This window comes from Poecilia mexicana, unplaced genomic scaffold (assembly GCF_051168715.1).
Source record: "Poecilia mexicana isolate PSO_F unplaced genomic scaffold, ASM5116871v1 scaffold_9, whole genome shotgun sequence".
In the NCBI taxonomy this organism is placed as follows: domain Eukaryota; kingdom Metazoa; phylum Chordata; class Actinopteri; order Cyprinodontiformes; family Poeciliidae; genus Poecilia; species Poecilia mexicana.
The window spans coordinates 12,691,758-12,716,488 of record NW_028263378.1 but is presented as its reverse complement, the minus strand read 5'-3'; the positions used below and the strand labels follow the sequence as shown (position 1 = coordinate 12,716,488).

At 38.1% G+C, this 24,731-nt stretch overlaps 3 protein-coding genes across 4 annotated transcripts in view; 1 reads left to right on the top strand and 2 right to left on the bottom strand.

Moving 5' to 3' along the window:
- Positions 1 to 1,120: 1,120 nt before the first annotated feature.
- foxd5 (forkhead box D5) lies at positions 1,121 to 2,915 on the bottom strand. The gene has a single exon (XM_014987152.2). It carries the CDS (start codon positions 2,847 to 2,849, stop codon positions 1,635 to 1,637), a length of 1,215 nt encoding a protein of 404 aa, XP_014842638.2. The 5' UTR covers positions 2,850 to 2,915; the 3' UTR covers positions 1,121 to 1,634.
- A 2,649-nt stretch (positions 2,916 to 5,564) lies between these two features.
- Positions 5,565 to 19,335, bottom strand: zng1a (Zn regulated GTPase metalloprotein activator 1A). 2 transcript variants are annotated; one of them, XM_014987159.2, is made up of 16 exons: positions 19,117 to 19,335; positions 18,666 to 18,778; positions 18,076 to 18,162; positions 17,406 to 17,502; positions 17,021 to 17,112; positions 15,166 to 15,225; positions 14,476 to 14,513; positions 12,995 to 13,041; positions 11,853 to 11,939; positions 11,702 to 11,746; positions 11,080 to 11,136; positions 9,237 to 9,288; positions 7,422 to 7,490; positions 7,254 to 7,319; positions 7,021 to 7,147; positions 5,565 to 6,043 (listed from the first exon to the last, which is right to left on the bottom strand). In XM_014987159.2, the coding sequence occupies exons 2-16, from the start codon at positions 18,763 to 18,765 to the stop codon at positions 5,961 to 5,963; spliced, it is 1,107 nt and encodes a 368-aa protein (XP_014842645.1). In that variant the 5' UTR covers positions 18,766 to 18,778; positions 19,117 to 19,335; the 3' UTR covers positions 5,565 to 5,960. The 2 variants fall into 2 exon arrangements, with proteins under 2 accessions (XP_014842645.1, XP_014842644.1); XM_014987158.2 differs by having other exon boundaries at positions 19,056 to 19,330.
- A 2,237-nt stretch (positions 19,336 to 21,572) lies between these two features.
- Positions 21,573 to 24,731, top strand: part of dock8 (dedicator of cytokinesis 8) — a 59,915-nt gene continuing 56,756 nt past the window's right edge. The window contains exon 1 of the mRNA XM_014987161.2: positions 21,573 to 22,041. Within this exon, the coding sequence (XP_014842647.1) occupies positions 21,989 to 22,041 (53 nt within the window). The 5' untranslated portion in view covers positions 21,573 to 21,988. The remainder of the gene's footprint in view (positions 22,042 to 24,731) is intronic.

The window sequence follows — 24,731 nt, the reverse complement described above, 5'->3', positions numbered from 1 at the left end:
GTTAAAACACAAAAATATCATTTTAAAAGCTCTTTTAAAAGGGTTAATCTATTTTTCACTGTTTGCAGATGTTTGAAACATAGTTTCATTTATTATTGTTGGGTAGAGCTCCTTTGGTGGTGAGATCAGTGTGGCTGGTTGTGTGCAGTGTTTGAATGTAGAGGAAGGGATTTCCCAAGGACATCGTTCATCCAAGAACCACTTATGTTTATAACAATGTGAATACTTGTTACTCAGATTTGAGTGAATATTTCTTTGCAGAAATTTTGCAATTTTACCAGCTAATAATAGATGCATATACCTTGCTAACATTTCAACACATTTTTTAACAAATAGTCAAACATAGCTTCTTTAACAGTTCTACAATTGTATTAATTAAAATACACCTGGGTTATTTATCTCCTATCTAAAGGACATACAGGTAGCAACAATAATAAAGAACCACCAGCAACACAAATAAGTCAATTTCACTGTGATATGTTGGTTTAAGTAAACTACTCAGGTGTAGATAAATGCAAGAGGAACAGACAGAGTGAGCATCCAAGAAATAGTTCAACTTCAGAATATGTGTGGGAGAATATAACGGTCCGCAAGGCGTGATGGATCTAACAGTGAGGAATTCAGCTGTTTTAACTATTTTATGTCATTCACTTCTGTAAAAGTTAGTGCAACAGCCTTTTTATTTATAATCGAGGGTTTGTGACCTGGCCGCTCATCTTCAAATCTATGCATGTTTTAAGAAACAGTGCTACCTAGTGGACGGTTAGAAGAAGTGCACTTTTTTTCTGTTTAAAGAAAAGATGCATTCTTCAGATTGGCTAAATGATTTCATGAAACCTAAACAAAACAAAAGAGTTTATTAAATTTTGCATTTCACTGTCTTATTGATAAATAAAGTATATATAAAAAAAGAAGGATGGCAGCTAAAACTTTAAGAAAAGGCTGCTAAACACATAACAGGAAAATCTGACAATGTGTGTAGCCAGGATGCAGGTTAAAACTGCTAATTAATAATTCTGTTCCTAAAGATATGTTCTTTCTTTAGCATTAAACCATCAACTTCAGTTCTTTATTTTTTCACTTTTGTATTTCAAACTTCATCACATTTGCATTTGGAAATATGTTTGATATTTAACTGTATTTTTTACTTCGTATGTTCTTGCTTGTGAGTAGGTCTCTGTGTTTGTTTTCAACTTGATCATTGCCACCAATGCTACCACACCACATTCTAAAGTAGTAAACGCAACAAATATATTTCTAACTTTTCTCCCTTTTCTTCCAATCCAACCAAGTGAAAACCAACTCAGAAAAATATTTTATGAAACAAGAATATTTTAATCCTAAATACAATTTTATAGGCTTTAAAAAAAAAAAAATCAAAATTCCATATTTTTTTTCCAACTCATCACGAAACCAAAACATATTTTTCAAACATTTATTTTGACACCCTAGTTGGTATAAAAACAATAAAACAACTATTTTGTATCACCATCCAATATCACAGATATATTACCACTCTTCTTATTTACATTACTCCCTTTAAAGCTACAGGTAAAGCACATAAATATCATGCAACCAAAGTATTTCTTTAAGAAACAGACAAAAATGCAGACTGTAAAGTGTCTCAGGTGGCCTCAGCATAGAGGAGCAGAACGTAGGAGATGCTCGTTTATTAAAGGAGCAGTGCTCGGCATTGCAGGCCTGTAGTACAGGGGAGTCTTTAAAGGCTGCAGGAGCGCTGGTACCAAACGGGATGCCGGGTTTGACATCAGATGGCCAAATCCAAGGCCGTCGTGAAGAGAGTGGGGTGGATGTGGGTTTTGTGCACTGCTGGGAGATGGTCTGCTCATGATGCTGTCGATGCTGAATGAGCACTTTGCTTGCGCGCCAGACTTTGGCTCTGTTACGCACGGCTGCGCTCTGGAGTCTTTAGGCCCGCTGCGTTTCCCGTTAGCGTTTAGAGCACGCGGAAAAAGATGGAAAGAAGAAGGGGGCATCATAGTGCCATCCTGCAGGGGTATGTACCGAGCAGGAGCAGCGGGTAGGAGATTTACCTGCCCCTGCGCGCTATACGGCTGTCCGTACGGCCTGTAGCTGCTCGGGTTGGAGTAAAACAATCCGCCTCTGCTGAATTCCGGCTGGTTCCTCTTGAATCGCTTTCTCCTGCGCAGGAAGCTGCCGTTGTCAAACATATCCTCAGACGCGGGGTCCAGAGACCAGTAGTTACCTTTCCCCGGGTTCCCGGGCTCCCTCGGGATCTTGATGAAACAGTCATTGAGAGACAGGTTGTGTCTGATGGAGTTCTGCCAAGCTGGGAACTTCTCCCTGTAGTAGGGAAACTTGTTGCTGATGAAGTCGCAGATGCCACTCAGCGTCAGCTTCTTCAGTGGGCTCTGCAGGATGGCCATGGTGATGAGAGCGATGTAGGAGTACGGAGGCTTTACCGAGCCGCTCTGAGCCTTCCTGGGCGTCGGAGCGTCCGTGCTGAAGCTGCTCTCGCTTTCCCCTGAGGAGTCGGGCTCTGAGGAGTCAAACTCGGCACCAGATTCTGTCGAAAATCCAACGTCCGTGGCGCACTCGGTCCGCAACACCAGCGGGTGGACAGGCTCTTCACCGCCCTCTATATCAATCTCATTCTCTTCCACAGACAGTCTAGTTTGGTGAGGCGCCTCAGATTCACCGGACAGAATCATAATCGCGCCTAAACTTTGTGTGCCAAAACAAGCGTAACGCTGCGTCGTGCGTAAAAGCGCGTTTGTGGTCTGCCCGTCTAAATACAAGGCGGTTTGCGGTAGTGAGCGAAGAGGTTTTATAGACAGAGATGCTTCTGCCCCGCAGGCCAGTCCCATTAATCCTTCGGACCTATCAGATCCCCCTCGCTGCAGGGGGCCACAGCAAGACAGGGCGGAGGGGAATGCCTGGTTGGTGCGAAAGGTCCTTTCGCCCCAAGAATGGCCGAGTGAGGCATTCTTTAGGATACCTGTTAGTGGGGAGGTAGTTGGAACAAGACGAAGAAAGAAAGTAATTACTAACAGAGGCGCATCCAGAAGTGTTGGAAAGGGAAGCAATGTGGGGGCGCCTAACAATGCTGAAGGCTGAGAAGAACAGAATTTCGCCCTTAAGGGAAAAATCATCAAGTTGAAATTACCCACGGGTCACAAATTTTTTTTTCAAACATCTTAATTAATTGTGATTTTTTTTTAAATTATTGTTTATCTACTCAGGAATTAAGTAAACATGCAATATTTTAAGACACAAATTAACTGTTGCATGGTCTTAAATTAACCAAGTTCAATTTAAGCTTTCCTAAATAAAATCCCCCCCCCCTTTAGTTATTTGTGACAAATTTTGATTACAAATTACCACACTGGTGAGGTGGGGGATGTGAGCATGATGGGAGTGCTGGGTGTTAGTGATTCGATGGTGACATGCTCTTGCCACTTAATGCAGCAATACACTGTAGGCCTCAGCAAATAACATCTCGGCCATTATAAAGAATAATGTATGTCGTGATACTTAATTATCACACAAGACATTTTTTTATTGTCCTATATTTTATAGGCTAAGATCAAAGACTTGCCTCTGCAAAGAGGATATGAGAAACCAGTTTCTCTGCTTTACCTCTTCAAATAAATAAATAAAATAACAACAACAACAACAATAATAATAATAATAATAATAATAATAATAATAATAATAATAATAATAATAATAATAATAATAATAATAATAATAATAAACCATATTCAAGCGTGAGATGGTGGATTTACAACCTCACACCTAACTCGTGATAAGAAACCTATAGGGCTCAGTTTTCTACCTCTAGATGCCCCGCGGGTGGTGTGACCGTGAGAATAGCGGTGGGATGGGGCTTCCTGCAACCAGCGGAGAGAACAGGCAGTATTTGCTCTTAATGACGAAATCAGCATGAGAATCAACAAGGAAACGGTTCAGCTGCGTGACACAGCTCGGGTTGGGAACACGGAGCTAAAAAGGCAGCGCTCCAAAACCCCCATCGACACGAAGACAAAAAAAACACAAGAACAACAAAAAAATTTCTGAAGGAATTTAAAGAAACGTGCCCATCACTTTGGACCCAGCGTCTAGTCTCGCAGAATAGACTTGTCCAGGTCTGACATGAATTGTCCACCACTAAAAGGAAATGACTGAATATTTATATCAGGTTCAAAATCATCGTGCAATGGATGACCTGATTCACCACTACTGTACAATGGATAAATCCCAAGTACATTGCAATCCGAGACTTACGACTATAAGCTTCGCACATGTGGTTCTCACTGACGGTCCAAAATAAAAAAAACATGAAGACAGTGGGTAATTGTTTATTTCTAAAACATTTTCAACCTTCATACTAAGGATTTTAAGTTACACACAAAAATTCAGAGAAATAATAATTTTATGTAAGCAAAACATGAATAGTCACAGGAAATATGTATTCTTCCCACAATGCATTGTGAGACCTGGCTCTGTGCTTGTTTGTGAGACTACTCACTGCCTCTGTCTGGGACCCGTTGTTATTGTAATTAATTATCTGCACCTGGGCTGGCTCTCTCTGTCAGACAGGACGCTGGAGACAGAGTTTCTATACTTGTGAGACACCCAGCGTCGGTCTCCAGGACCCTGACAAAAAACCATAAGCCCTAGCAAAATTTTAAAAACATTTTACAGGAGCAGGCATGTGTATCTATGTCATGACCAACTTTGAGATCAATAGGCCGATATTTGTGCCTGTGAGGGGGAGTTAAAAAGAGTTTTGGAGTCAGACCTCCACTGTGCTGTGTGTGTGTTTCAGAGAGAAATCTTAGTGATTCTGTGAGACACTCAGCCTCAATTTTTCTCAATTTATGTCGTCATTTTAACTCAGAATCCCACTAAAAGTAATAGCTCCCTTCTCGGGATCAAGCTGAACGTTTCGATACTTTTGTGGTGGTACACGCTGCTGTACAAGCCGCATTAACGGTGACGGAAGAAAAATAAATAATATCCAGACATTCTAGGTGCCTGCCATGCAATGCATGGAGGCAGTGACTGACTTATTTAGTAAGTCAGCCACTGTCTCCATGCATTGCTATGGCAGGCCCCAAGAAACACACTGCAAATAATCAACGAGGAAGGGCTCCACCTACTTCCTACTGGGTCTGTTATTCTGTGTGACAGGGCTGCTTCTCACATGCTCTCATCATGAAGAGCAAGGGGGAAATTATTTGCAATCCATAAACATGCAACCAGTATGCATGCATGTGATTTAACTAAAACCTGCAAATGTCTGTAGTCCTTAACACCAGAGTCCTAAACTTGATCGATGCTCGAATGCTCAGTAGTTATTTTATTAATAAAACAGGAAACCTGCCATTTAGTCCAAAGAAATGATCTGATTTGCTTTTACCATACAAGCCCTGGAGGGTCTCTCTGGTCTTCTGATGATACTTTAAGTGAAAGTTGAAACTCATTCTTTTGTCACCTTTAGAGCAACTTCCTTTCAGAACAAAACATGTTGTTATTATTATTTGATGAGGATATGACAAAAAAGTGACAACACCAAATTTAGAAGAAAATTTTATTTAAATTAATTCCAAAATACAGAACTGAAAAAAGTCTGACATGGATACAAGTTCAATTGAGTGTCAGAAATGTAAATACTGGCAAGCTCATTTAAAGTTTCCTTTAAAAAGTGCAATATGTTAATAACTCTCTTTAATCCCTTAGGAGTTAGACATTTTTTTCACTTTAGTTTTTCACTATTTCCAACTCTGGCTTTTTCTTTAGTAGAAGTTGTGATTAAATATAAGTTAAATAAGTTGCAGTTATCTTTACTTTCTATTCTTCCCTTCGGTCATTCATAGAAGAAAATAAAGTTTGAGAAGCATAATCAGTTCTACGAAGTCTGCCATAACCTTTTTACCACACAATCAACTACAGAGATTTTCCACAAAGGAACTTCAAACTCCAGCTTTTTTAACTCCATCCATCACAACAGTAGAAATAAAAATCTCCTGCAGGATGTTCTTGTCCAGGTTCTTTCCTGCAATTTAAAGTAAAGGCAAAAAATAAATGTAAGACAGCAGAATAAAGACACAATCATGTTGAAAAATACTGGACACACACCTCAAACATTTTCTCATTTCTGCTACAATAACAGACTTCAATGTATTTTGGGACATTTTGTGATACTTTGACAGAAAGTAGAGAATAACTGTCAAATGGAAGAAAAAAAAAATTATTTGAAGCTCTGGATTAATGATGTTGTCCTGTTGGAGAGTGAACCTCTGCACCTGACTCAAGTCTTTAGTGCAGGTTTCAAAGAGGCTTTACCTGTATTTAGTGAAGTGCTGCTACTGCCATGTTTCATTATGGCGATAATCTGAGCAGGGTGATGTGCAGCACTCTTCTATGAAGGCCAAATTTACATTTAAGTAGCAATGTTTGAGAATATTATTCTTGCTACAGTGTTGCACACTCTTTATCTGGAATGACAAAATAAATTCGAATTTGGTTTTGAGCAAACAACAGTTGTCCCACTGACAGATTCTCCCACCTGATATCCAACGCTAATCCAGAGTCAACATAGACCTCTTATCTGCTTCTGTGGCCAATATTGTTCATGCAATAATAAAAATTACATTCTAGCTTGTGGTTGTATGATAAAAATGAGAAAACATCCAAATGGGCCTGTGTACTTTTGCAAGGGATTGTACCTGCAAATCCAACCTTCATTTTACAACCAACTTTAATGACACTAATCAGTGTAAAAAGTAATGCTAATAATAAAAATGATCATTTATGATGATTTAGTGGGATATGTTTAATGAAGCCAATGACTAAAATGTGTTATTGTGTAATAAAATCCAAAACATCATGTCATAAATTCACTGAACCCCCCCAAAAACAACTTTAAATTCATTAACGACTTTAATCAGTTTTTTTGACAACGATGTCTAAAAAGGCGTCAAGATGTGTGTGTACATGTGTGGGTGTGTGTGTGTGTGTGAGCTCACCTACCTATAAAGACCAGCCTGTTCGTGTGTGGGTTTTCCTCCCAGAGTTGTGGAGTCTCATTTAACTCGTATAGCTCATGGACCCCCTGCAGCATTACTTGGTGCACTTTGCCTGCAAATGATACTATACCCTGAAAACACACAAGTCACAAGTAAAACATTAAGCGGCCTCAAATGAACAATCCAACTGGTTAATAGATAATAAAACAACTGGGGAACTATTGTGCTCTGCCGTACCTTCAGCCGGATGACACTCATGGGTTCCCCTGCTTTGTTACAGAACTTCTTTTCCCAAAGCAGATCCTGTCACAGTGGAAAATGAGTGTTTACGTTTCAAAGAGTGCAGTGGTACCAAAACTAATTAGCAGCGGCAACAGGGACAAGAATAATAGATTGCGTCTTTACTTGGATGAAGGTATTTAGGGCATCTTCACAGAGGTCTCCCGTCACCTCAAACGTCGCAGTTAAAATACTCTGGAGGTGATAGAAAAAAAAAAAAAAATTATATATATATATCCCCACATTACATCACACTTATTATACCCACAAGATATTAAATTTACTGGGTAGAGAAATCCTGCAAAATGCCATGGAGTGGATGAAAGGTAGATTTATGTTGTTTTACAAAAACAAATAGTAGTCACGACATTAAAACTGAATGCTTCCATATGAAATGCAAAGCTCTATCTGTATTCGATACAGAATTTGTTGAACAGCACTGCTGCTTTAATAACTTCGGATTCTTATTTTCAGGAGCTAAACATTTATTTACAAAGACGTTTTCAGTTTAGTGAGACTAATGGTGAGCGCTGAACAAAAGATGCACTTTTTACGCCCCGGCTGAGGACTTTGTCAGTGAACGTGTCAAAACCCACGGCCCCATTTGGCACCCAAAATGGAGCGACGGTGTCTCGCCCTTTGCATCTTTCTCACACACACGCTCGCCCCTCCCTCTTTGATGCTTCCTCAAAACGTTAAAAAGGACACCTTGCAGATATTCGGGGGGAGGTTTGGGTTTTAGTGCTACAGTTACACACTTCCTTGTCATTTGGTATAACAACAGAAAAAGCAGCATTCTCATTTACATGAAAAGAGGGGTGTGATGGAGGCAGTGGTGGTGGAGGTGTGGCCGTGTGTCAGGGGGGTCTGAGGGACAGTGGGGCTTCATGCGGGAAAAGGAACTCGGGAGAAAACACACAAACAATGGTGTTATTTACCCACCCGAATAACCCCCGTCTGTCCTCATCCTGTGATAAAAGTTCATGTGTGTAAAGCACAACGAACTGCAGCAGAGCGTCATTTGGCGTGGTACTGCCATGTGAAAAAATATTAAACAGGTCCAGAAAAATGATGGCTGACAACATTTTGAGAGCCTTACAAAAATATTTAACTCCGTCTGAACTTTCTGCATACTTTCCAAAAATACAATAAAATAAATCAATGTATTTTATTGGGATTTTATACAAAATAACATTTTCGTTGGAGTCCACATATATCTGCTGTTGCACAGTCACGTTTTGTAAAAGTTCTTTTGTTTTTTGAAACTCAAAAATACATGCACGTTCTCAACTATTTTTTAAAAATTAACCTAGCCAGTTGCACACTTGGACTACATTATTCTTTAATTATATATTTGTGTTGAAATTTTGACTTCATTCTGCAGTATTTTATCCTTTATTTTGTTGCTACATATTTTATATTCTATCTTTGTGTGAACCTACTTACTTTGATTACCAGTCACTTTGCTGCAGTAGAATTTGCCCCGTTGCGGGACAGTACATAAATTTCTATTCTGTTTTATGTAAAATTGAAAACCCACCATCCTCACTTGGAAAAAAAATAATGCGATAATGCGATATCTTGCTGTAGAGATTGAAATTTGTGGTTTCAAAGTTACAAATATCTAAAAAAAAAAAAAAAGTTAATGTTGCCGGGGAGATCTTGCTAGTCTAGAGCAAAGGTGCTTCAGTGTTTAGGTTGTTTTTAGCTCCAATTGACTCCATTTGTAATCTAACGCGAAAACATCAAACGCATCACACAAAAAGTACAGCAGGGCGGGAGATTTCCCTGAAGTGTTGAAGCCCCGGGGTAACGCAGGGCTCTGAGAGCACATTCCCCTTTATCCTGCAGGAAACGACGTGCTCAAATAAATTAACAAACTAAAAATATGGTAACACCCTCAGATATGCACAAAGCAAACTCAGATCGGTGTAAACAAACCTTGTCCAGGTGTGGTCTGGTCGGTGTCACAAGCTGGAGCTTCTCGGTGAGTCTTTCAGATCAGAGAGATAAATAGACATAAAAACTTGTTTCCAAATGTCATCCAGCAATTTTATCCAACGTTATTTTTCAACATCTGACAACTTGAAGAAACATTTTGAAGTTGTTAGGGTATGTTAGACTTATTAATGATCAGATAAACCAAACTTTTGTTTCTGATAGTTTGAGCTTTACACTGCAACTCATGTTTCATTAACTACCTTTAACATTAAAGATGCTTGCTTAGTTAAAAAAAAACAAAAAAACAAAGCATGTAATTCATTATCTTTTAAATTAAATTCTATCCATTTAAAAGGCTTGGAGTATGGAAACATTTGAAATTCCCACCTACAGAAGAACTTTTGCTTCCGTCTTTAATGTCTACTTGTGTTGATGCTTAATGACGTCCCTAAATGGAGTTGCGAACGCTTTAGAAATGGCAATTAAATCCTTTGGGATACTGACCACAGCTCCCAAACAAACCATTACCCCCGTTCCCTCTGACCTCACAAGGAGGCTAAATGTTGTGTCCAGCTGCTTGAGCCCTCCGTGCTGCTAGTACCACACAGGCAGAGCTTCAGACGGGGGCCGGGGGACTTCAAACGGCCAGCATGGGGCAGAAAAACGAGGAGGGGCCAAGACTCAAAAGGCAGGGGGAAAGGAGCTATCTGTTGGGACAAGGAGGACTCACTGGGTGCCAGAGGACACACACAGCTCTAATCCTCTGCAGCTGGTCGAGAGACACTGACTCGGGGCATGTAAGGGAGCTTTAACGCGGCGGCCGGTTCATTCATATGAAGGGATGAACACCGATTCTATTCATGAGAATGAGATTCAGCTGGGGTATACAATATGATGACCGTCCTGCGGTGTGATGGGGGGGGTGGGGGACGGTCAGTCAAAAAAAAAAAAAAAATAAGGGAGTCTGTTAATTAGAGAGAAACATAGCAGCAGTAACAAAGGCTGATGTCAGATAAACTAGTAACAAAAGCTAACAATGGAATATAAGTATTTTTCCCCTGCAGGTTTTACAAGTACGCCACATTATTAGTTCACATGTTGCATAGTTTTAGACGATAAATACCGAAGTCACAAGATGCATAATTTTCTTTAGTCATGAAGCATTTCTCTTCGTTTAAGAAAACGCGTGCATCAACACGTCAAAAGAAAAAGCTGGCGTGTTGATGCATAAGGGAAAATCAAATATCTTCACACTGACTCCAGTTCTCCTCTGACAGACGTCAGTTTGGGGACAACGCTGTGCAAAAAGCAGCTGAAATACTACTTATTAAGTTTAATGAAGTTAGTTTAATGATGGAGCAGCACAATTTTTCCTGTCCATTTTGTCTGTACACAATTAAAAGTAAGCTGAAAATTTTTAGGAGCAGACTTACTTCAGCTTGTGTCAAAACAGAGTGAACATGCTACCAGAATCCGAGCATTTTCATAAATCATGTTTTCTGCTTCATGAAAAGACCATCAGTACAAGACGGATGTAAATTTACTGAAGATGGACACAGATATATCTTTTTTTGAAAGAAAAAGCAGATGTTAAATGCAGTGCATTATTTTAAGTGCATGTGAAAAGTAATTATTTTAAAGAAGTCAGTGCATGTCCAATCTTAAATGAGTCAGATCATCATCAGGAAGATTTTTCATTTCAGACATCCTTTGTAAGTATGTAACTAGTACATTACTGCAGTAAAGTTTGTAAGTAAGTAAAGTTTAAATCGTGCATAAACTACTAAATTGTGCACATTTCTCTGAACAACAGCAAAATAAAAAGGTGGCAAACCAAACTTACTTTGCTCCATCCTGACAGTCGAATGAATGCAGATCCAGGACGTCACAGAGGTCCACTCTGCAAAGAGGATAACATTTTCTTCCATTTCATTTAAACTTAAAACAAACCACAAGAATAATTTGAGCTTTGGTCCTAAACTAACCCTAAAAGGTAACAACGAGAACTAACCAACAATAAATGCCTCCACAATACTGTTTCAATTAACCCCTCGCTGAACGGCCTTTCATCTGTTCACCCAGGTCTGAGCTCTGCAGGAGGGCGGCGCAGAGTCCAAACACACCCGACCTTTCATTTGCACCACCGTGTGTTAGGCCTCTGCGGGCTGCTACGCATGCATTTGTGTGTACGCACATTCAACGTGGAGCCACCCTGCAGGCCCCGGGGTCAGAGGGCAAAGACTTGTGGGTAACTGGACACCAACGTGGGGTTGATGTTTACTCAGGGCGCTGTAGTTTGTGTTTGCTTATGTGCACGTCTCCTTGTCTGAGCTGCTTCATCTTTGATACAAAGATCTGAGCAAGAGTTATGATGAACACAGCAGGACAGCTGGACCACAGAAAAAGCTACTTAACCTCATCTCAGAGAATGACCCTTTATTTGTTTGAAAAAAAGAGGGACTCACCTTGATCTCTGGGTCTCTAAAATCTTAACAAGACCATTTATAGACCTGAGGTGAGAGAAAAAAAAATTACAATCATTCGAATTGACAGCTCAGCCTTACTTTTAAACCCACATCAGTGATGGAGGATTGGTTGTAAGAAGTTGCTGTGGACCTGACAGTGTCTCGAACTTGGTTCAGCTCCTCCTCCTCCACCAGATCTGTCTTATTGATAATGGCGAGGTCAGCAAGAGCAACCTGTCTGAGAAGATATTAAGTAAAAACAGAGTGAATAAGGTAAAGGTTCCTTTACCATCAACAAATCTTTACTCTTAAAATTCAGAAACACTGTTCTAGCGGTAATAATGGACCAGGATAAAGTTTTGCCCAGTCATGTTTGTAAACTGTTTTTTTTACCCTTGTTAGCAATAATTGACCTAATATCTGAAAGCCAGCTTTATTCATAGTGTTTTTGAACTCGTCCCTATGTTTTTTAAAAAGTTAAGGAAAAGAATATATTTTAGTGCATGTGCCTGACTTAAACAGCATGTTCTCTAATCTCTCCCATTTTGAAGAGTAGCAAGGTCTGAGAAGAGAAGAGTTGAGCAACCCCAAGAATAATACTGTAGGTTCAAAAAGAAACAGCATGGTTTTCTCCATCAAGACATGGAGTAAGAGGAGGCAGAAGTTGTTTTTCAGACTGGGCGACTCAAACATGTTCTTCCTTTCTGTTCCGTTTGTGCCCTGTGTTCAGAAACAGAACAGAGGATTAAACTACGAGCTTTGTAGAGTTCCTATGAAGTAAAAATTGTTCCCACCTTTGTGGATCTAAACTTAGCAAAACAGAAAAATAATAGTCAGTGATCCAGAAGTGTGCTGATGCAGCAATTCACCATCATCATTTTGACTATATATAAAAAACTAACTAACTAGGTAGGAGTTAAAGAGTGCATGGTTGGCATGTATCATCTGTTAAAATTATTTATATTTAAAACAGAGAAAAAACATGCAAATTAGATATTTAATGTTTTTTTTTTCATACTAAAAGCAGAAACTTTACATCTAGATGCTTAAACTTATTTTTGTATAGTGCTAAAAAGAGTTTTCTTATATTGGCATTTCTTTCACATTAACTTAATAAACCGAATTTCAAACTCAGATCAGGGCTGTTCATTATAGAGCACTTGAGGAATTTCAGCTTTGACCGAAATATAACCTTTGCTTTTTTAATTGTTTGCATTGATAGTATTTAGTGAGCAAGAGAAACAAAGTGAAAAAAAGAGCAAAAAAAAACAACATAAATTTCAGTAGTCAGACCTGGATGCCTCATTGACAAGCCCTTCTGCTTTTTCCTCTTTTAGTTGCTATAAAAGAAGAAATAATAAAGATGTTACACACAAATTCTCAAAATTAACTTTACCATATTATAGGAGACATCCCTACAAATACCAGGCTTGGGATTTTGTGTGATAGACCAACACAAACTAGTGTGACATTATAAAGTGGAACCACAAGGGTATATTGTTTTCAAAGGTTTTTGCAAATAGAAATGTGTGTAATCAGAACCACCATTTGCTGGAGTTACACATGCAACTCTACTGGAGTACGTCTTTACCAGCTGAGCATAGCTAGAGGCTGAAATGTTAACCCATTCTGTCACAAGAGAAACACAATATGTTCGATAGATAGGTAAATTTCATGGAGGTGTGGGGGGTGGGGTGGTTATTTTTAGATCAATATCAAAAAATAAATGCAATGGGAGGCAGGTCAGAGGACATGACAGGCCCATAGCAATGGTCATTCCTCTGATATCTATTACTCTGCCAACATGAGTTTGATTCCCTCCTATCTGTCAGGATTCCCTTCATCTTGCTTCACAAAATGCCATGAAATGCGTCACTTCACTGAGCATGACACCTCTAAATTAGAGCCCATTATCTGGGTGTCACTTGTCTTGTTCCTTTTAAGTAGCACAAAAGAGGCAGGATGTGTTTGTTCACTGAAAGGAGGGGAATGCAAGAATCTCAGAGGTTAAGCAGACCGCTGAGGATGTAAGAAAAAACAAAAATACAAATAAAATAAAATCTCTGCTCCTTCTGCCACTGCACCATGGTAAATATAAAAATCTTTTCAGGTTGCCTGATTAAACCTGTAGAATTGCTATTTTTTCTTGTTTTCTTGTGAAAATCAGAAAAACTACTGAAGAATTTACAGAAGAATAATCTTCGGTAACACTTTATTTGAAGGGGGGTGAATAAGACTGTCATGACACTTTCATAAACATGACATAACACCTGTCATGAACATGAATAAGCCTTCATGAATATTTATGACTGTTGTCATAAAACGTCATTCGGTAAATTATGACACTTTTAATACAAAGCTGACATTATTCAAAATGTCTTTGTTATGACAACTTGACATTAACCAATAAATCATTACTGTTTAAACTTTACCTTTAATAACATAAAGATACCTAATTTTTAAAGTGCAATCAGTAATACTTTTATAACAAATTTATATCAGTAATGATTTAAATACCAGGGATTTAAATTATTCATCCCTTTGAATAATGTCAACTTTGTATTAAAAGTGTCATAATTTACCGAATGACGCTTTATGACAACAGTCATAAATATTCATGAAGGCTTATTCATGGTCATGACAGGTGTTTATGACAGTGTCATGTCAGTCTTATTCAACCCCCTTCAAATAAAGTGTTACCTAATCTTCTCTCAAATGAAGCTAAAGAGTTTTTATCCTGTGTAACTATTAAAACAAACATCTCCATCACATACCTGAAGCCCATATTTGGCATCAATGACGGTCACAATCCCTGCAGTAGGACAAGCAAACACAAAAATATCAGAGCATGAATCGAACACTTCTTGTTCTGAACCAACGCTCCATTTCGGTGTCTGTCAGTGATTCTCTGAGCTGTTCAGTCTGAACAGAGAACGTAGTGAATGAGCCGGAACAGAGAGAACGGCTGAGCGTTTAGTGTGAGGAGCAGGGGCTCATTCATTCAAACACACACACACATCCCGAAATGAGGCAAATAAACAACAAAAGTGGGAATTGAGAGCAAACTAAATATAATGTAGTAAATATTGAGTTAAAGCTGCGGCCCACTTATGACAGCTAAATATTACTTGGGCTAATGGTTCCAGTGTGTGGCTAACAAGCCTGCTGCAAATGGATGCTGACCAAAAAAAAAGAACCACATGCATCAAAAGAGACACCTTTAGGCTCAAAGAAATTTAGCAGCTTCACACAAATATTGAGTAAAGCAACAATGTTTGGATGACTCTGCATGAGGTTTTCAAATCTAAGATCTACCAGCTGTTAAGCAGGGTAGAGGTAGGATCATGCATAATGGGGCACGACCTTTGGTTTCTCAATCTTCACCCCGCATCAACAGGAACATGGTTGAAACAAAGGGGCTCACAAATTAAAGAATTAAAATAGAAAAAAAAACAGATATTCACCATCTAAGTAGACATCACTGCCGAGTTCTGCGTCGACCCAAAACATGGAGGCCACAGCTCCTGCAAAGAGGAGTTCAGTATATTAGGACAGGAAAGAAGGAGGGAAAAAAGGGGAAGATTAAAGCTGGACTAGTGTGAGAACAGAGATAAAATTCATACATAACCTTGCCAATATGCTAATATATGCTAAAATTCCAGTGTAATTGTGTAAAATTATTTGTGCACATTATCTCAGAAACCAAAGGATTATGTTAATCAATACGGAAATTGGCCTAAAATTTATGACAGAAGCAGGATTTTTATTTTCTGATTCATTAAGGCTTTAGATTTTAAAATAACAGAAGAAGAGAACTTATGAAAATGGCTTCTTGTTTGATGAACAATAATACTTCAACAAAATAAAAATAAACATTTAAAATGCCAGCAAGAAGAAATGAAACTGGAACCAGATAGAAAACATGACATTTTAAAGTGAAGAGAAATGACTTGATGTTTGCTTGCTCTTATTAGGAATTAATCTACTTTGGGATTTTCCATACTCAAACTTTTTTTTTTTCAGGCAGAGCCCAGAAAACCGGAAAAAAAGCAATTTCAGAAGCCATCAATTGTTCATGTCCTTATGGTTCATTTGGTTTGTTTCCATTTCGCACTTTTGTCAAACTGTCAGGTGAGGATAAGTAATAATTGCAAATATATGATGGATGCATAATGCAAACACAGTTTTTGAATGGCATGTTTCATATAAGTCATCCAACCTCCCGCCTGAAAGAACAGAAGAGAAATCTCCCTGGAGTCTTTATGATTGACAGCGCTGCCGGAGCCAATGACAGGCCTGTCGGGGGCCATAACGAGCCAATGACGAGGAAGAGGAGTCAGGCCAGCCCCAGTCTGAGTCTGCTCTGTTTGTTTTGACCGAGAGCTGGGGTAGCGAGTGTCTGCCTGTGACGCTACCTCCTGACACCTGTCACTTAGCGACACGCCACAATGCCCCCCCTTTAATAGCTTAAAGCTCATTTCCAGATTGGCAGCAAAGAGATGAACGGACAATTAGATGCTTTTCAGGATTCCCCTTGGTGTTGCTGTCACAGCAACATGACTCTGTTCTTCGGCTTGTCAGAAAATGTCCAACTTTTGATGTGAGATTTACAAAGTATGTGGTGAAACTATCAATTTGGACACACAAACAAAAAGAAAAAAATAACTTGGTAAAAGATGGATTCAAAATGAACTGAAATGAAGAAAACAGTTTTACCCTTTTGTTTAACTCTTGTACAACTTGTAACGTGTAAATTAATCTTTTATTCTAATAGTATTAAACTGAAATTTTTTGAAAACCCAAAGTTTTAATAGGAGGAGACAGCAGACGAAAAATACAATATTAAAAAAAAAAAAAAAAGGTTTTGTTCACGCTTAAAATAAAAATCTTACATATCATCCCTAACATTCCCTTTAAAATCAATGCAATTAAATGCTTTCTTAATTTAATCTTTCCTATTTGGAGTTAATCACTACATCTGTAACATTTTTATGGTTTCAGATAGTATAAACATCAGCATAGAACAAAGACAAGAAAACATACCATTCAACTAGATACTGTTTGCATAGATCAGGAAACAGCTACATTGCTGCATTTAAAGCAGTAAAGTTAAGTGACTGATGTTTAAATAGACAATATGAACAGTGAAAACCAAGGCTAGAATTGAGTTCCATCAGTGAACTCAATTGCGCATTGAGTTCATTGATGGAGAACTCAATGGATAATGTGACAACCTGTGGTCTTCACTATAACATGATCAGCCAATCAGGAAACACAAATTTATAGCAACTTGCCTGAATTTATCTTCATGTGCGTTACCTGGATCAGCAAGTCCTGTTGTTTCTAAAAGAATGTAGTCAAATTTTCCTTTCTTCTCCATCAGGTTTTCAATGGCTTTGAGCCCGTTGTCCCTAAGTAAAGAAAGGAAAACAATCAAGCAATAACAATGACCAGGTAAAAGCCTTGATTTGAAAAATACTGAAGAAATCATCTTTTTAAAATAAAACAAGCAAACAAGTACAAAAAAAAAATCCCGATAACAGTTTACAGACATTTTCAAATCAGTTTGATTGATCTTTATAAACAAGAATATAAATATTTTTATTCTTCCATGTGATTTTTTTTAAGTTAAAATACATTTGTGACAAAAAAAGTCTATATTTTTATCAGTGCATTTGAGATGAACTGTAGTTCCAACGCATACTTGACAGAGCAGCAAAGGCAGCCATTTCTCAGCTCCAGCCACTCCTCATACAGCTCCCCTGCTTGACTCACTGCTAGCGACTTCTCAAGAGCGCTCCCTGCAGGAAGGGGAAGAAGGTGCAGAGGGGAACAGAGGTTAGGCAGCTTTTTCTTATCTGTGTATTCCATAAACACATAAACTCAAATCCCGTATTGTCGAGAGCAGCGGTCTGTAAACTTTATAATACAAATAGACATTTTGCCTGTACTTCAGCTACATACAGCTAATTAGGTTTAATAACCTTTCAAAAAATAAAATAAGTTTTAATAAGAACCTGCAAAAAATGTGCTGCAATTCTCAAAGAACCACCATTTTATGTGTTTTTAAAAAGAGAAAAAAAACAACATATAATTCAGTCTTCAGTAAGAATCACAAGTGAGCCTTCTGCTCCTAATCACAGTTGTATTTTCCTGTAGATAAGTATTCATGTGTAAATTATAGACATTTCCCTATTCTATTCCCTTGTGTTGGTTCTAACCTATTAGTTAATATTAGTCCAATGAAGTAACGCACTTCTTTTCTTTGCACATTAGCTGTTCATAGCACAAATGCAAGATGTGACTCAACCACCTACTAAACAGGCTGCATATGTTTTCAGTTAGGTTTTACGTCACTTCTTCTCCTCAATTACCTTCTCCAAACTCATTGAGAATAACAGCAATCCGCTTATTGTGTTGTTCCGTCAAGATATAATTCAGCAGTGTGGTTTTCCCGGCACCTGTAAAGAAATGGATTTTATGTTAAGGTTTTGTGCACACACAACGGTACATATGCAAGTCCCATCAGTCATATTTATTATTTCAGAGCCTGAGTCTGTGTTAAGAACTGGCTCAATGCTTCAGATTGGGAAGGAGGTTCACGTTCCAGCAGGACAACACTAAATACAAGGCCAGTGTGATGATGGAATTGTTTAAATGAAATAATGGTCATGTGTTAGATTGTCCCAGTCATAGTCCAGACCTAATCTGTGGCAAGACTTGAAAAGAGCTTTCACAAAGACTGAATAAAAATGCACACCAGACATTTCAGATTTTTTTATAGTAAAAAAAAAAAAAAAGGACAACCACAAATTACTTTTTATTGGCCCATCACATAAAATAAAATGCTAAAAAAAAAAAAAAGATCAAGGGGTATGAGTACTTTTCCAAGGTGCTAGGTCTGAGTTAACAGTCCTGCAGCTTTGTCTGAGCTTTTAATCTCCTTATTTAGTCCACATCTCACCCAGGTAGCCGGTGATAATGGTGACGGGGATCTGCCGAGCTGGGAGACCAGGCTGGCTGTCAATGGGCACCAACTCTGGACAATCATCCTCCTCCTCCATTATGTAAGCTTAACTGGGAATAATGAATGCAAAAGTTACATTAATTTGGCCACATGAATGTAAAATGCGTGCATTCATAAACAACTTACATAAATGTTAATATGATAAAACAGATGGAATGAAGATTAATATTGACTCAAAATTAGACTTGGTGTTTCTATAACTTAATTCCTGGCGAGGCTGTTAATAAATGCAAAGCCTAAACAACTCACTCACTACTATGTTAGTCGAAATCTAATCAATGATAAAACAATGATAATAAACACTACATAAACATATAATCCTCCTACCTGGTGGGTGATCACGGGAACATAAGTTATTAATTTACAAAAAGCGTGAAAAAAAAACTACCTCGGATTGACAACTTTACTCCCACAAAGAGCTTTACAGCCCCTCGATTTGTAGTTATGACGGCGTGCCACGTTAAATGTAGTCCGGTAAAATCCTCAAACTGCAGCAAAGGTTCCGCTTCATTCTTCTGGTTTTACAGTTCAAGAATCGCCAACTACTAAAACTAAAACAACACATCGAAATGTAAAATAGCTGCGAGTTTTAAAAAGCAAAACGTGTTTTCGAAATTAAATAAACGAGAATTTCGTTTTTCAGCGTGTTCTGGCAATAGTTTGACAGAACCAACGGACTTCCTCAATGTACACAGTGACATAAGTCAACCAGAAGATGTCGACAAAAACATTTTAAATGATCTTACTGAACTCACTCTCATGGCAGGAATGATCACTAAAATGATCGGGAAATGTGCAAATATTGTTTTTACTAATACATTATAATGGTCCATTAATTCTGCACTTTCAAGACTTTGCATAAAAATTATATTTATCAATCACGATTGTTTATTTTAGTTTATAATATTTAGTTAAATTATTTTATTATTTATTTATTATATTATTTTTATTTTTAAAATAAAGGAATAACAACAGTCAATCTATCTAAATATAGACATCTTAACATATTATGATAACAACAAAAGTGCTTCATTTAACAGAGTTCTTTGTCTAATATTCTGTAAAGATTATTTTAAGAATTCAAAAGTGACATTAAACCTTCAAATGTGGTTTGAGAAGGTCGGTATAATACTAATAGGATAACATATACAACTCAGACACTGTAGGTCAGTCAAGTTCAAAACAATTGTTTTTATTAGTTCATTATTTGTTTCCTTTCCAATCTTAAAGTGTGGCTGAAGCAGGTCAAAATTATGCTATCAACATATGCAGCACATAAAGTGTGAATATTTTTCAGTGTATCAATTTGAATGAATATAAAAGTAAGATAACTTACAGATTCTTGTGACTTCCCTGCAATCTTTAAATAAGTTATTAGTGGATAGTTGTGTTTTCTAAGGGTCTTCTAAAAAGTTTATTTTGTTTGACTCCTTCTTACTCAAACATTTTCAGGAAAAACCCTGTACATTTCATATGAAAAGCACCATGTGATGCCTATTCTTAAAAATCATGCAAGTGGGAAAAAAATTACTGAAGCAGTTTCTGAAAATAAATAATGTGTCTTTAAGAAATAGAAACAAATCCAACAAAAGCCTGACTCAGCCAAATCAACATTTCCATAAGGGTCCCATATGGACAGGAAGTTGATTTCACAATGTACCCCAGATGGCATTGTCCACATGGTTCTAAAAATGGCTTCATGATAATAGAATATAGTTTTGATTCATTGCAATTTTTAGCAATGCATCAAGTGAGACCCAGGTAAGAGCTACATATGTTTACTACTTTCAACCCAACCAGCTTTAGTCTATTAATTCAAGTGGGTCCTCTACTACAGGCCCAGTTAGTGAATATCCAACCTGAGCAAATCCATATGGTTCCCATATAAATGTTGGCTAGGAGAACCTTAGAACCTTAGAGATCTGCTATGTGGTTGTACTGTCCTCAGCTATTTGCTGAAAATCTAATTGGGAATTATTTCTTTGATTGTAAAACATTATTTTACAAATGCTGAACCGTGTTATTGCTTGTATTTACAGATGTTTTTTTATGGGGAGGGGATGAAAAATTAGTTTCTGCACCTTCTGTTATTAGCTGTAGATTGTTGATCCACTTTTCTCCTCTTTTTTCAGTAAGTTTTTTCAAGTGAACTCCCTTGTGACCAACTACCTTCGAAACACGAAAATAACATTTACCTTTCTCTCTATTAGAACGGTTGGAACAACGTACAGGTCACAGATTTCAGACATTTTGATGCTGGATCAACAGAAATAAATGGGCTGAATTTACTTCCGGCCCTCCATCTGCATTGGGTGACGTCGGTGCTACGTCATCTGAAATCCAGCAATTAGTCAGGCCACTTTAAAATACTAATATGCAAAAGTAGGTAAGACTTTTGCGCAGTACACTCACAAAAGGCAGCTTGGGGTGAAGTAAGATTTTCCAACATGCCTCAAATGCCTTTTAAATAAGAAAGATAACTTTTATTACTATTTCCATTTTTATTTACGTTAAACCATTTTAAATTGTTACGCATAACGGGGGTCCGTACTTAAAAAAATAAAAAATATATACAAATAAATATAAAAAAAAACATATTGTAAGACATTTCTGTGGTAGCCTACTCTTTTGTATTCAAGGAACACAGGCAGAGCAAGATGACAAATTAGCAATTTTAATTAGTAAGCGGTTTGTACAAAATATATATAGACAGTGCGGTTTGAGTTGGGGGGAAAAACTGCGCTTAATCGCAAAAACTCTTGAGAAGGTAACATGTTTGACATTAAATGAGTATTTTAGTGTTTTAGTCTTGCTGTGTTGAGGACTGTAGTAAATAATTTCAAATAAATCAATCTAGTAAATCAATCTAGTAAATAAATAAATAAATAAATAAATAAATAAATAAATAAATAAATGTCTGGTAACGCTCATGTCAGCAGCGAGGGAGCGCATGTGCCTCATGCATCCACCCTGTCTGTCCCATTCTCTTCCTCCTCCTCCTCCTTCTGCCTCGCCGCCGGTGTCAGTCTGACTCCCTCTATCTCGCACTTAACTCCCTCGACGGGATACCTCAAAGCACATGCGGAAGTTTCCACCCCGGACAGCTGCTGCTGCCGCCGCCGCCGCCGCAGCAGCAGCTCAAATGAGCTTCTGACAGTTGATCAGTAGAAGGGGAAGCAGTAACAGCGAGGAGGTGGGCGAGGCGACACCGCCAGGAAACGCCACAGCCGGATCCGCTGGACTGGACATCAGACCCGCGCATGGCTTCTCTCGGCAGCGCAGAGCGACGGGCTTTCGCTCTGAAGATCAACAGGTAAGGAAAAAAAAAAAAAAAAAAAAAAAAAATCCTTATGATTTGTTTTGATCCTTCGGGATGAAAAGAGTGAATGCAAAACTGCCGAGAAATAATGGGAGGGTGCAGTTTGTTCAGCGCGGAGCAGGCAGCCACATGTGAATAATAAAAGCTGCAGGTTGATTCACTCTGCCCCGGAAAAAGGCAGCCTGAAGGGCTATCAACTGTCCCAACTTTTCGCCAACTTTACTATGGAAGCCTTATTAAGACCTGTTATAACAGGCTTGGTAATATTGATAATGCTATCTTTCACAAGTTCACTCTAATTTAGATTTTGTTTTTTCCGTCCCAGATAATGGTATACATTTAGGAAGCAAACCTTGTGCTTTACATCTGTCCATGAGTGTCATTTCCTCTTCTTGACCATGCAGATTCTAATGTGATCATTTCCTGTGGTGAGTTAGCTCTGACAAGTCCAGAGAATTGGTATAAATGAGGGATGTGTGATCATAGTTCCTACTGTGAAGCTGACCAGGTGGGAAGGAAGTATGCATATGGAAGTCTATTGTGTCCTGTTCCTTTTCTGTTTTTTACTTCTGTTATGATTAGACCTGCAGTGACTCAAAAGCGTGTGTGTTCTGTGTAATATTGCAGAAGTCTGACAGTGCACTGGAGTTCATTCACATTGTGAAAGTGGATAAATAGAGGAGGGGTTATGTTTTCTTCATATTGATTCCAAAGTATTTTCCTTTTCTCCCTTTTGGTTTGGTGCAGTGAAAGTAATAATTCTTTGCAGTAGTCGCAAATGAATGAGTTTGTCAGCGGTCCGTGGGATCGCTTCTTTGTTTCCCCATGCGCAGTAATAATAGAGCTGCATTCTTGATTGAAATAGCCAGGAGAAATCGTGGTTCTCTGCTTTTGTGCTGCGCTGTGCAGAGCTGAGCTCAGCGGTTGGGAGATCAGAGAGAAGTTGGGCCAGAGCCTGAATGCAGTGATGAGCCAGCATCTGGGCTGCCTAGACCATGTGGTACTGTAGCATTGCAAGGTGTTTGAGCAGATTTATGTATTGACTGTGTAATTTCATTAAGCCTCAATGGACCAATTGAATGCAATAAAACTCTGCAGTTTGCACCGATTAGCAGATAAGAGATTTTTAGCTGTTGCAGTTTCTTAATGTTTTATGTTGCTTTAAATCAGGGATCTGGTTGCTTTCTCTCAACAAAGATGCTCTTATTGCAGTTGTTATTTTATCTTAACCTGCTTTAAGTTTGTTCACGTCACCTCTAACTTATCTGCGGTGTTTTTTTGGATCTTCACGTAACAGCTGTACTTATTCTGACATTAACCACAGGTAGACTCACATTTACTATTTTGGTGACTTCTGGAGGCTGTTAGTTGCACCTTAAGGTTTTATTTAGGGGTGTCAGAGTAAGTGGGGGTAAGTGCGATATGCTAGCCAAGCATTTCTACATTTTATTTGCGTACCTCTCACATAAAATCCCAATGAAATAAGCTATAGTGTAAAAAAGTTTAAGGTGGAAGTATAATTTTCCTTTTTAGAGCACTGCAAATACCTCATGTCAGAACGAAAGACGAACTTTATAAGATAAGAGTTTAGCTGCTAAACTCTTATCAGTGAGCAAATCTGTAAAAATTAGATAGAGAAGAGTTGTCAGATAATGGAGAATTTATTTCTGCCAAAAATGCTTTCTAGGATGTAGCCCCACATGTTTCCATATTATCTCCTTGGAAATGCTATAGTGCAAACAAGCTTGAGGAAATATAATATGAGATAAGAAAACCTCTGATAAAGGCTGCACACTTGTATGTTAAACTATTTATGCATCTGCTGTGGCTTGAGCAAGTGCTGCTATTATTGGTGCTGTAATGCAATTTGATAACTAATCAAAGGCCAGGTGAGTCCTAGGATTCCCCTCTAGACCCAGTGGAGGTGGTGAAGGGTAAAGAATAGGAACTCCCTCCTGGACAACCTCTCCCACTCGTTGCATGTTACAGCACTGGAGAGCTCCTTTAGTAACAGGCTTCTGCATCTTAAACGGACATAAGAGCATTATAGTGGGTCTTTCCTCCCTGCAGCTGTTTCTCACTCAATAAGCTGTTTACATTTCTGCTCTTCTTACTCAGGTTTCAATAATCAACAATTAGACAACACATTTTGTATTTTTTTTATTTTATTTTATCTAAATCATCTGTACATTCCTTAAAATCTACATCTTCTACATTTGCTATTTATTTAGAATTTTAGTTATCTTTTGTTTGATATTACTATGCAGTTTCTATTTTATTTGTTTATTGCTGCGGTTACAGTTACATTTTCCCACAAAGGGACAACTAAAGGATTCTATTCTATTCTATTCTATTCTATTCTATTCTATTCTATTCTATTCTATTCTATTCTATTCTATTCTATTCTATCAGAGTGATTCATTTCCCATGAATCAGACACTCACATCCATGGCCATGTCACAGGATAACAGTGACTCTGACTAGTGCAGCGCCACTTCCTTGTGGATTTTGTTTTACTGTTTTAAGGTAAACCTAATGTTTACAAACTACTAAGGTGGATAAAAATAAAGCAAGATACAGTGTATGATTTGTAAAATGTTATTACAACAAAAAAAATGTTCTTCTATTTGACTGTCATGCTCTCACATTGTATAAGGACACTTTTGGCTTGCTCTTTATTACGT